General features: G+C 36.6%; 1 protein-coding gene across 1 annotated transcript in view; it reads right to left on the bottom strand.

The window, feature by feature from the left end:
* DNAH8 (dynein axonemal heavy chain 8) overlaps positions 1 to 12987 on the bottom strand; it is a 302537-nt gene that overhangs the window by 187505 nt on the left and 102045 nt on the right. The window contains exons 34-39 of the mRNA XM_045843254.1: positions 9209 to 9408; positions 6341 to 6494; positions 3400 to 3563; positions 1971 to 2073; positions 930 to 1034; positions 384 to 545 (exon numbers count right to left, since the gene is read on the bottom strand). Coding sequence (XP_045699210.1) covers positions 384 to 545; positions 930 to 1034; positions 1971 to 2073; positions 3400 to 3563; positions 6341 to 6494; positions 9209 to 9408 — 888 coding nt within the window. The remainder of the gene's footprint in view (positions 1 to 383; positions 546 to 929; positions 1035 to 1970; positions 2074 to 3399; positions 3564 to 6340; positions 6495 to 9208; positions 9409 to 12987) is intronic.

Raw genomic sequence — 12987 nt, 5'->3', positions numbered from 1 at the left:
GGGAAAATAAGCAAAAAACAAGATGGATTTTGTTTCAGGGAAAGATATGCTCATTCCATTCATATATACCCACACTCATATCTATATCGGTGTCTATATCTACCTATGTTTTTTATATACAAGATGAAATTTTCATATAAGTGGTTTTAGTCTCAGTGTATATCCTTAATGATGAGAGAACAGTGGCAAATCCTCTTCTGGGGGATGGGATGGGTGGGCCTAGAGTGATGTCGGTGGACGAGCAGGTGGTTGGGAGCTGGGTAGGGCTCCCTAATTAGATCAAAGCTACAACAGCCTCCACACCATCAGGCTGATTGCCTGATGTATCCTTTCCCCTTATTTCCGTTTCTTATAATCATTATTTAAACACTGTGCGTTCTCACCTGTGCTGGAAAGTGACTGAGGAAAGGTAAGAGTTGAAATCCTGAATCACTGATTTGATAGAACGCAGATCGAATTATGTTGTGCAATGACGACATCTGCATTTTTAACAATTCCAGAAGCCAAATCTCTACAGGACCTTTGGCCATAACAGGATTATCCAACTAAAAAATATATTACAAATATATTACAAATTGATAATAATTTTGGGTTTTTACAAATGTCACACACTTGATAAATCATAGTTCCTCAATGCAAAGCCAATGGCCTTATATTTATTTTTCAATATTTAAAACACAAGTAAAATCAACTAATACTATAGGTAGAAGGAACTATAAAGATCATCTGGTCTAAAACTTTCATTTCAAAGAGGATAAAATGAGTCTTAGAGAAGTTAAATGAATTATTCAAACGAGTCTGTAACAGAGGGCTACAGAACTAGAAAGCAAGTCCACCCCACCTCCCTTTTTTCATAAGAGAATTGCATCCTCCTCGACCTAAATTTTTAAAGAAATCCCAATAACAAAAGCTTAACCAAGTTAAATTACAATAATTTTTTCTCCTTCTCTTGATATAACAGCCAGGATACGATCGTATTCTTTTGCATGAAATGCCACCTCATTTATGTTGTCAGATACTGCAGGGAGATGTGGCTGTAAAAAGCACAAGACAAAGTAAAAACATCATACATTAACCCAAACAGAAAGCCACTGAGATGTTTTTAAAGGCCTTAATATTGTTAATCCTTGTAAAAGATTAAGAATTTACTTCATTATTTCAAAAAGAAAAAGGACCCTGCTTTGACCCTTGACTGAACTTGGAGGCCCACTTTTTAAATTCAGCCCTGAAGAATGTACTCTCCAAGTCCTCGCCTGCCTCTCTTAGACTATGGAGACTGTCCCTCCCCAGCTCTGTCCTGCTTTCTCTCTTCTCCACCTGCCTTACACAGCTTTTACTTCTCTCTTTCCTCATGCCCACGACTTCCTGGAAACCAACAGGGAAGATATTATTAGTGGTCCTAGATTCCCAAATCAGAACTGGCCCAGAGGATGGGTGTTTCAGTGCCTCCCACAGCCAGCTCTTCAAAGTTTCTCTCTTCCTCTGGCAAGTATTGCCTTGGAAAATGGCTACAAGCATTTGAGAAGTATTCTGGATGGAAAAAAGGACAAATCAAAACCACCAGCTCCATCTGATCTAAGAATATTTAGATTAAATACTTATAATAATGAATTACATTTAGTAAGCACATAAGGCATGCTGGATATTTTTCAATGTATTAGCTCACATAATCTTTATGGCAATCCTATGAGATGGGAACCCTTAATATTCTGGTTTTGCAAATGAGAAAACTAAGGTGCAGGAAAATTAAGATGCTGGCAAAGATCATCCTGCTGGTGAGTGGCATAATCAATGACCCTCGCCTCAGGTTGATGGGCTCCAAATACATAGAAGAAAAGGACATTTTATAATCAACATAATTTTAATACTCCTTTCCTGCCTCCACTTTTAAACGTTAACTTCATTTTTGTTACCCATTATGTATGCTGTGGGAAAATAAGAGGTTTAGGTAATAGATACTTAGAGTATACCTGTATGGTATGGGAATCACTGGCTTGTCCAAGAATTTCCAGGAGAACTGGATCGGATACAAAGAAGAATCTTGGAAATAGTAATCGCTTCTTCTCCAAATACCTTTAAATAAAGTCACATTACCAAATGATATTTTTCTGAATTATTTATTTAATTTTAGCCAAGATACAATCACTAACATGTTCATAAGATGATAGCAAACACCTATAGTCATTTCCCATTTGCCTCTGAAATGTTTTGTTAGAACCAAAGTCCATGCTACACCATGTATGTCACTTGGGAAAACGAAAGAAAACAAGAAAGGGATTCAGATCAAGCCTGCCCCATCTATCATCATCTTTCTCATCAAGAGCTCTCCTGTACCCTAAGAGTATTGTGAATTTCTTAGTATGGCTTAAATCCAGGGTGAACATACAATCTATCCACAAACTAGCACATTTCGAGTGAGAGCAGGGACAACTAACCATTAAGCTAAGACAGAGCATAAACTTAGACAAAACAGGATATATGTTCACCCTATTTCACACAGAAACCGAGAATGAACTGCTTTTTAAGAAAATTATCACCCTGGCTGGCATAGCTCAGTGGATTGAGCGCGGGCTGGGAACCAAAGTGTCGCAGGTTCAATTCCCAGCCAGGGTACATTCCTGGGTTGCAGGCCATAACCCGCAGCAACCGCACATTGATGTTTTTTTTTCTCTCTCTCTCTATCTCCCTCCCTTCCCTCTCTAAAAAATAAATAAATAAAATTTTTTTTAAAAAAAGAGAAAAAAAAAATTATCGGTGAATTTGTCTGGTTAATTGTGCTCTTAGTGGTGTGTGCAGCCTTACTCCATGCCAGTGTTGGGCTGAATGGAAGCCCCATAAAAGACAGGTCCCCATTCTGTTCCTTGGAATCTGTGAATGTGAGCTTAACTGGAAAAAGGGTTGTTACACATGTGTTGAAGTTAAGGATCTCTAGAAGAAATCATCCTGATTATCCAGATAAGACCTAAATTCAATGTGTCCTCATAAGAGACACAAGAAGAAAAAAAATGTGAATTCAGAGATAGAGACTGGAATTGTTTAGCCACAAGCCAAGGAACTCCTATAGCCACCAGAAGCTAGAAAAAAGAAGGAAAGATTCTCCCTGAGAGCCTTCAGAAGCTGCTGATACCTTGAATTCAGACTTCTGGCTTCCAGTACTGAGAAAATAAATGTCTGTTGTTTGAAGTCACCCAGTTTGTGGTAATTTCTTACAGCAGACCTACAAAACTAATACAATGCTTTAATTCACCCACCCCTAAGATGGTGTCTTTTTTTGCAGAAAAATTTGTGTGAAATGTTAAATTCCTATCACCATTCCTACCATCACCACCAAACCAGAAATGTATGAACCTGTTTGAGATAAAACACCAGTGCATATAAAATGATTAAGCCCTTACTGACCCTGTCAGTGACTTCTGACATACTTCCAGCTGTTCATGTAAATGAGGTAGCAGTTGCCCCATGGTTTCGTCTCCAACACAGCAACTGATCACATTGGGATTCTCATGAGCTCGCTGCATTATCTTTACCCATGACTTGTCAATATTCTGAAAGCGTTTTGCTTCCTAAAAACAAATTCATAGTCAGTAAACAATTAGCATTTGGATGCTTGAATAAAAGAAAAGTATTCACTTTGGAATTTTTAATAAACTTATTCTTCAAATAAGCCTCTATTAGTTTCAGTCTGCTTAATTTTTTTATTGTTTGTGCTATTACTGTTGTTCCCACTTTTTCTCCCTTTTCCCATCTCCACCCAGACCCTCCTGCTCCCTTCCCTCAGTCAATCCCCATATGGTTGTCCATGTCCACGGGTCATGCATAAATATTCTATGGTTAATCTCTTTACCATCTTTCATCCAGTCCCCTGCCCCCACTGCTAAGACCTATCAGTCTTTTCCATATATCTATCCTTTTGTTTCTATTTTGTGTGTTAGTTTATTGTGTTCATTAGATTCCAGGTATAAGTGTGATCATGTGGTATTTGTCTTTCACTGACTGGCTTATTTCATGTAGCATAATAGTCTCCAGGTACATCTGTGCTGTTGCAAAAGATAAAAGGTCCTTCTTTTTCACTGCCACATAGTATTCCACTGGGTAAATGTACCACAGCTTTTTTATCCACTCATCTACTGATGGACACTTAGGTTGTTTCCAGATCTTGGTTATTGAAAATAGTGTTGTTATGACCATAGAGGTATGTGTGTGTATGTATATATATGTATATGTGTATATATATATATATTTTTTGCCTTTTGGAATTCTAGTCTCAGCAACCTTGAGAAACAAAAACAAAGGTGGAGATATCATAATACCTGATATCAAACTATACTATAAGACCACTGTAATCCAAATAGCCTGGTAATAGCATAAGAACAGACATATTGATCAAAAGAATAGAACAGAGAGCCCAGAAATAAACCCATGCTTTTATGGTCAATTGACATATGACAAAAGTTTCAGGCTACATAATTTAAAGGGGCAATTCTTTTTTCATCTGAATTAATTCCAAAATCACAAAACTACTTATTGAAATACTGATTTATCACAATAGTTGATCATATGTTTCCTTACATTTAATACATTTTCCAAAGTGCCACACAATTAATTTACAAAGCTATCAACTTCAAGCTCAAATCTAGTCTTTTAGAACTCTTGGTGTTTTGCTTTAAAGAGAAAACTGAAGAAGTAGAAAATAATTTGGTCTTAAGATCCTTGGAATAATTACAGCTCAATAATACCCCAGGAAAAAGAAAGAAGAAAACAGTAAAAACCCCAAGCAAAGCTTAACATTTTTGCAAATAAAAATTTTCTATTTACTATGGATGATAGTAAGCTTTGCATTCAATTGCAAAAATGCCTCTAGAAATTGGCATAATCTTCCTTATTTTAAAACTTTTAAATGCATTTTTTAAATGTAATTTTCTGACAAAAAAGAAAAGACTTGTTTTAAAAATGTGTTATAAAGGAAAATCCATCACTTTCAAAACTCATCCTTGATTTTTAATCTCTATAGATCCTATTTGTAGGTGTGGAAACTGAGAAAGAGCAGGCTTAATTTTATAAAAGGCACATTACCTTCACAGAATAAAGCTATTAGTGAGTTATTGGCATTTATTTAAAAGGCTCCAACAGAGTTGTTTTAACAATTTTGTTATGTGTTTCTAAGGCAAAATTTCTGTGCCCCATGGTATATTTCTAATCTACCATTTGTGGACTTGGTAACAGTTAATTGCACTTACAGAATACAGATTAATTTTAATTCTATTCTCAGTGGGATATTACAAGATTACCTCTTAGAAGAGATGAATTGCTATAATTTTTTTTAGATTATATATTTTATATATTTTATTTTTCACAGCTCCATCATAAACATTTATTTTGTTTTTTAAGATTTTATTTATTTGTTTGTTTGTTTGTTTGTTTGTTTTTAGAGAGGGGGAGGGAAGGAGAAAGAGAGAGAGAAACATCAATGTGTGGTTGCTGGAGGTCATGGCCTGCAACCCAGGCAGGTACCCTGACTGGGAATAGAACCTGCAACACTTGGGTTCGCAGCCGCGCTCAATCCACTGAGCTACACCAGCCAGGACTATTTTATTTTATTCTTGTTTATTCTATTACAGTTGTCCTAATTTTTCCCCCTTTGCCCCCCTTCATCCCACCCTATCCCCTGCTACCACAGTCTATCTGTACCCCATTGTCCTATAATTTAATAGTACCATCCTTTAATGTATCTCACATACTCAAACAACCTGAAGATTTTTTCAGTTCGAAATACATGGTTTTTTTCTTTCTGCAAATGTAAATCAAAGGTCACTTAGAAGCCCTAGCTAATGTGGTTCGGTGGGTTGAGCACTGGCCTGCAAACTGAGAGGTCCCAGTTGAATTCCCAGTTAGGGCACATGCCTGAGATGCAGGCCTGGTCCCTGACTGGGGCATGCAAGAGGCAACCAATTGACATTTCTCTCACACATAAATATTTCTCTCCCTTTTTCTCCCTCCCTTTCCTCTCTCTAAAAAATAAAGACTTAAAAGAAGTCACTTAGGAAAAAATTGTTTTGTAAAGGGCCAGATAGTAAATATTTTAGGCTTTACAAGCTATATAGTCTCTAACTACTCAACCCTGCTGTTGTAATGTTAAAGCCTTTAAACAGAACATAAATGAATGGAAATGTCTGTGTTCCAATAAAACTTTATTTACAAAAAGAGGCAAGTGAGCCATAGTTTGCCAACCCCTGGTGTAAATAACCAAAATATGGCCATATGTCCTTGTGAAGATTTTTAAGAGACATATAGACAACACACACCAAATTATTCTATCAGTAGTTACAAAAACCACATTTACCTGAGGCAGCTGTTTGGCAATATCTCCACCTACAAAGACAGCTTCAAGATAAACCCAAAGATTCTGCACTACTAGCCACTCTTCAATTATATCTGAGGAAGTGGACAATTTATACACCCAATTCTGTATATTTTTTTTAAATGGAGCATTGTATCTAAAAAGAATGAGAAAATGTTACATTTCAATGATGATTCAGAAAATAGTATGGTCTAACAAAGTAAATTATAGGAGAAACATTCCTTTGGAAATAAACATTTTTTTTCCCTAAAAGGCAGTCTCTAATACATTTCTTACAAGCTAATGAGATTGTTGCTTTTTTATAAGTAAGAATCTTACAGTGATTTCCCTTATTGTTCCCATGTATTAGGTAGTCAATAGGAAAATGGGCCAAGTTTTATGCCACAGAAGTCTAGAAAAAAAATTGTGCTGGTTGCCTCTGGGAGTAAAGGGAAAACAAGGAACAAACTGGTTTTCCAAGACTTTTGTGAGCCAAATCCAAGTAGGGACCACCTATGAGAAAAACACGTATTTGTTACTATTACATAGAACTACTACCACAAAGCCAGGGTCAAGCTTGAGGTCTGATGTCCACTTGCAGATGTGCTCTTCCTGCCCATCGACTGCTAATTCTACCAGGCACTATTCCTAGATCCTGCAGTGCTAGAGATCCAAGACAGATACCCCAAGACAGCACGGTCCCTGTTTTATGACCATCACAGTTAGTGGTAGGGTTTCTATCACAACAAAGAAAGAAAAATGAAAGTGGATGCCATGAGGAAGTAATGGGAAGCTACTTGGTACGGACCAAATTACCTACAGCTAGATTAAAAAACTTTAGCTTGGAGCAATGTCAAGGAGTTTTGATATGGTGTAGTGGCATGTCCTAGTGAGTAGCACACACTGACTAAGGTCTTAAAACTTTCCTTGACCCAGGACAGGGTGACTTGAAGGTGCTCACATACAAAATGGAGTTCTCCTGGGTATAGTCTGATGTCTGAGTTCTCTGGAAGTCTTGTTATGCGTAGATGTGTAAGAGAAGTTGTACAAAAACTGATCCTAGGAGGTAGGTGAGTTGTTCAGGCAATAAGAGGCGTTTTTCTCAACACTCATTATACATTGACCATCTGGCCACTGGTCTACAGCTAAAAGGCAGTCAACATGCCAAAAGCATCTTCAAGCCAAGAAATGCAAATCATTTCAAGGAATTGAAACTCCTAGATATTTGGGGCCAAAAGTGGTCTTACACATAGGAAAAAATAAGAGTTACCTTTGATGATATGTAAGTTCCCAACATGAAAAAGAAAGATCTGAAATAAACAGCATACCCAGTTTCTGTCCTTTGGCCAGGTACCTGCATTGCACAGCTCTGCATAGAGGAACCTGCCAGGACTGATAGGAATACTCATGGAGCCCCACGAAATCAGGATCCACCAGGAAAGTGTCACACATTCTAGGCAATAGCTAGAGTCAAGTCTCACCCACGGAGATATACTATTTCCTTCTGAAGTCACATCCAGGTAGCCCTAGAGATCCAAAAGTCACTGCCTGCTAGAAGATCAGTCTGTAATTAGTTCTAGAAAAGGCTTTCTAGATCTACTGGTGCCACAAAATGCTCTAAGAGGAGAATATTCTAGAGTGTAGTGACTTCTTAGATACACTTTTACTCTTTCTTAGCAGGGCCTCAACACTGATTTTACTAGTACTATCAATAGGTATTATACTAATCAGGTTACATACAAGTTAAGTATATAAGAAATAAAGAGAGCCTTCGAATCCAGAATTCCTTGACCACAGATACTGTTCAGGTTAATCTACAGTAATTCTTCAAGAGGTTATCAACCAGGAAATCAGAATGGCAAAATTTGCAGTGAACTCTGGGGAAATGGTAGCCTGTAAAGTCCAGGAACCATTGAATATCATATGGTCACCTTTTCTAGGATTATTCAGATTCCCTGAAAGCTAAAGGTGCACCCTAGGATCTTAACCCCAGTAAATTCAATCCTGAACTCCCTGGACTAGGAGCTGTATGGATTAATACATTACCCAAATACAAGACTACCTCTGGGGTCAGAGGTCATGTAGGATGTCATTCATTAACCAGAGATCCCAATGTGCAGAAGGGGTACTAGAATCCTCATGCACCCTGTACACTGACCTCTGTTAATGATGGTGCCGTAAATTATTTCTTAGGTGTATTAGCATAAAGAACAGTTAAGAATTACTACATAGTCAGCCAGGGGATTAGAGGGGGCTAAAGCCCAGACCAAGGTCTGACAGTATACTCAATCTGAGTCCCACTGGAACTTTTTAAAGCAGCATGAAATCACATCACCTTAGAGACCATTCAGTAGTCCAATGATGGACAAGTTACCTCATTCAGGACACAGAGAACCCAGCACAGATATAGCCGTGTTTCACCATTGAAAAAAATGTAAATCAGTAAGTGCCTAGCCCCTAATGGTATATTCCTTTCATGTGTGGCCGGCATGCTTTCCTGGGCCATTGGGTGAATAGTTGAGCAGGTTTAGCCAAAGAGGGCAATGATGACAAATCAGAGAAATGAAAGAGAGAGAAAATAAAATAAAGAGGTCATCTCAGTGGGGAATCAAGATGTTCATGAGATAAGTGTTAATTTGAGGGAGAATAATTATGGGGACCATCAAAAAAATAGGAAGGGTAGATGAGTACCATGAAAGAGAGAGGGAGGCCATGATTATTAGGGATAAAAGGTAGTTCACAGCAGGACAGACAAGAGTTAGCACTTTAGGTCAGAATCATGTTTTTGCTGCAATTGCAAAACTGGGCTTTATCTAGTATTTCATAACCCTACAAACAAAATAAAACCTCTGCCCCAAATTACAAAATTACCTGTTGCTTAGTAAGGAACCTAAGACCATTAAACTATCCTCCATCAAGGTGATAATTTCTCCTGATTCACTTCCTTTCAGCAGGAGCTCTCCCTTTCCCTTAAACGCTGCAAAACTCAGGTTCTGGTTGGTCCAGTTATCAATAACCAGAGCCAGCTTGGCTTCAATATCCTTCTCCTTAATAGCAGATATGCAAATATCCTTCAGGAAGAAATCAAAGAATATGTCACAACAGTTTCCATTACAAGTTAAGTGCCCTGTAAAATCATGGAAATTTTGAGCTTAGACCCAGTAGTCATTTAGTCGTTTTATGGGCAAGAAAACCAAGGCTCAAGATCATTGTGTTGCAAGTTCAAACTCAAACCTTCTGTGACTCTGACTACTAATTATTTTACCATATTACATACATGAAATAATAGAACTTAAATCATCATTTGATATTTCAATTGGATTTTTGGGGGCCAAAAGGAAGAGATAATCACATTTGCTCTATTTTAACAACTTGCTATGAGAAAAAAATGAGAATATATGTAAAAGTCTTTTGAACTCTTTAAAGTAACATATAAACATTGCTATATTTCTGCCTGTTTGGCCCTAATATAAATACTTCATCTGCTTAAAATTCAAATTTATTTTCATCTTATGGGTTTTCCTGGTTTTTTTCTTAGAGTCCTTTATATGAAAGTCTCACAAGCAAAAGTAAAAGTAAGCAATTTCCCCCACCATGCCTCAATTTATTTTCTTAAAATTTTTTTTATTAATCAATTTTTAGAAAGAGAGGAAGGGTGAGAGTGAGAGAGATTTGTTGTTCTACTTATTTATGCATTGATTGGTTGAGTCCCATATGTGCCCTGCCCATGGATGGAACCTGCAACCATGACACATTAGGATGACGCTACAAGCAACTGAGCTACCTGGACTAAGCACCTCAATTTATTCTCATACTTAGAGTCAAAGAATTACAGAGATGGAAAGGAATTGAAGGTTGCAAGCTATTTCCATAAGTAAATACAATACAAATTAGTGTGTGATAAATGTCCTAAGAGTGGTATCAACTGCTATCAATTCTGAAGAGGGAGAAATAACTTCTGCCTGTAATGAGGAGGAAGCATCTGAGAGTAAGTGGGATTCCAAAAGGGGGTTACTGGGGAGGAAGAGGACATTCCATAGAGAGGTGAAAGACTTCCTTTAGAGGAAGTGGATCCAGTAACAGTAGAAATCAGGCTTGGCTAATAGCAGGTCATGTGGGACAGAGCAAAAGGATGTATTTGGTGAAGACAGCACTAAGAGTCTGTTCTTAGGTATGAGTAGTTGATAACTGAATCCTAGAATTCCTAGGAATTGTAAAATAAAGTTTTCAAAGCACAGCCTATGAATGGCTATATTCCTAAAGTGTAGAAACATACTTATAAGAATTAGAAGACCACACGAAAGTGTTTTTTAACTCTTGGTTTCTTTCAACAGTATTTCCTTTTTAAAAAAATCCTTTCTTTTTAAGTCCTCACCCAAAGATATGTTCATATATCCTTTTTTTTTTTTTTGAGAGAGAGAGAGAAAGAGGGACAGAAACACTGCTGTGAGAAACATCAATTGGTGGCCTCCCACACACATCCTGACTGAGGATTGAACCCACAATGTAGGTATGTTCCCTGATCAGGGATTTAACCCACAACCTTTTGGTGTATGGAACAACACTCCAACCAACTGAGACACTCAGCCAGGGCTCAACAGTATGTCAATGACATTTATAAACAGGACAAAAATTCTTTATAAAAAAATTGGCATATATATGTTTCTAAAAAGAGGAAGGGGAGGCAGAATACACAAAGCTGAGATAACTATACTTATATCAGACAAAATAGACTGTAATAAGAGACAAAGAAAGTCATTATATAATGATAAAGGGGTTCAAACCAATTAGAAGATACATTTGTAAATATTTATGAACTCAAGAAAGGCACCCAGATATATAAAGCAAATACCAGCAGACCTAAAGGAAGAAATAGACAACAAAATGATAGTACGGGATTTTAATATCTCACTTTCATTAATGGATACACCATCAAGACAGAAAGTTAATAAGGAAACACTGGCCTTAAACAACACATTAGATCAGATAGACCTAAGAAACATATATAGAACATTCCATCAAAAAACAACAGAATAAAAACCACAATGAGACACCACCTCACATCATTCAGAATGGCTATTATGAGATAGTCAACAAATAACTTGTGTTGGCAAGGATGTGAAAGAAAGGAAACCCTTGCACACTATTGGTCGGACTGCCTATTGGTGCAGCCACTACGGAAAACAGTATGGACGTTCCTCAAAAAACTACATATGATCTATATATGCCCCAGCAATTCCACTTCTGGCTATTTATCTTTAAAAAACACTAACTTGAAAAGATATATGCACATCCACTGTAGCATTATTTATAATAGCCATGCAATGGAAGCAACTTAAGCGTCCACTGATAGATGAAAGAATAAAGATGTGTGTGTGTATCTATATCTATATATCTATATCTATATATAACTGAATATAACACAGTAACAAAAAGAATGAAATCTTGCCATTTGTGACAACATGGATGGACCTCAAGGTTATTATGCCAAGTGAAATAAGACAGAGAAAGACAAATGCCATATGGTCTCACTAGTATGTGGAATCTAAACAAAAAAAAACAAAATAAATGATCAAGCAAAACAAAAACAGACTCATAGAAACAGAGACCAAAGGAATGACTGCCAAAGGAGTGGGGGGTCGGGAGGTGGGTTATAAAGGTGAAGGGGAGTATAGTCAATAATAATGTGATCAGTTTGCATGATGACAGATGATTACTAGAATTAGTGGGGTGATCACATATAAGGCATAAAAATGTCAAATCACTATTTTGTACACCTGAAACTAATGTAACTAATATAATACTGTACACCAACTATAAATAAACAAACAAACAAATAAATAAATAAATAAATGCAACAGAACACACATTCTTCTAAAGTGCACGTGAAACATTCTACAGGATAGATCACATGTTAGACTACAAAGCAAGTTCTAATAAATTTAAGAAGATTGAAATCATGTCAAGCATTGTTTCTGACTACAATGAAACTAGAAATTATGAACTAGAAATTAATTACAAGAAAAAAATGGGAAAAATCACAAATATATGCAGATTAAACAACATGCTACTGAACAACCAATGGGTCAAAGAAGAAATCAAAAGAAAAAATCAAAATATACCTTAAGTCAAATGAAAATGGAAACAGAACATACCAAAAGATATAGGATGTAGCAAAAGTAGTTCTAAGAGGGAAGTTCATAACAATAATTGCTTACATTAAGAAACAAGACAGATCTCAAATTAACAACTTAATTCTAAACTTCAAGGAAATAGAAAAGGAAGAACAAACAAAGCCCAAACTTAGAAGAAAGGAAATAACAAAGATCAGAGTGGAAATAAATAAAATTGATACTAAAAAGACAATAGGAAAGATCAAGGAAACTAAGAGCTAGTATTTGAAAAGATAAACAAAACAGACAAACCTTTAGCTAGACACACCATGAAAAAAAGAGAGATAATTCAAATACATAAAATCAGAAATGAACGAAGAGACATTATAACTGATACTACAGAAATACGAATTGTCACATAAGACTCCTATGAACAATTGAACGCACATGAATTGGACAACCTAGAAGAAATTACTAAGTTCCTAAAAAATCACCTACAAAGACTTAATTATGAAGAAACAGGCCAATTACTATAAG

This window comes from Phyllostomus hastatus, unplaced genomic scaffold, assembly GCF_019186645.2.
Source record: "Phyllostomus hastatus isolate PE091 unplaced genomic scaffold, TTU_PhHast_1.1 phas_contig_40, whole genome shotgun sequence".
NCBI classification, from domain to species: Eukaryota; Metazoa; Chordata; class Mammalia; order Chiroptera; family Phyllostomidae; genus Phyllostomus; species Phyllostomus hastatus.
The sequence above is the reverse complement of the archived record's forward strand: the minus strand, read 5'-3'. Positions and strand labels throughout refer to the sequence as shown.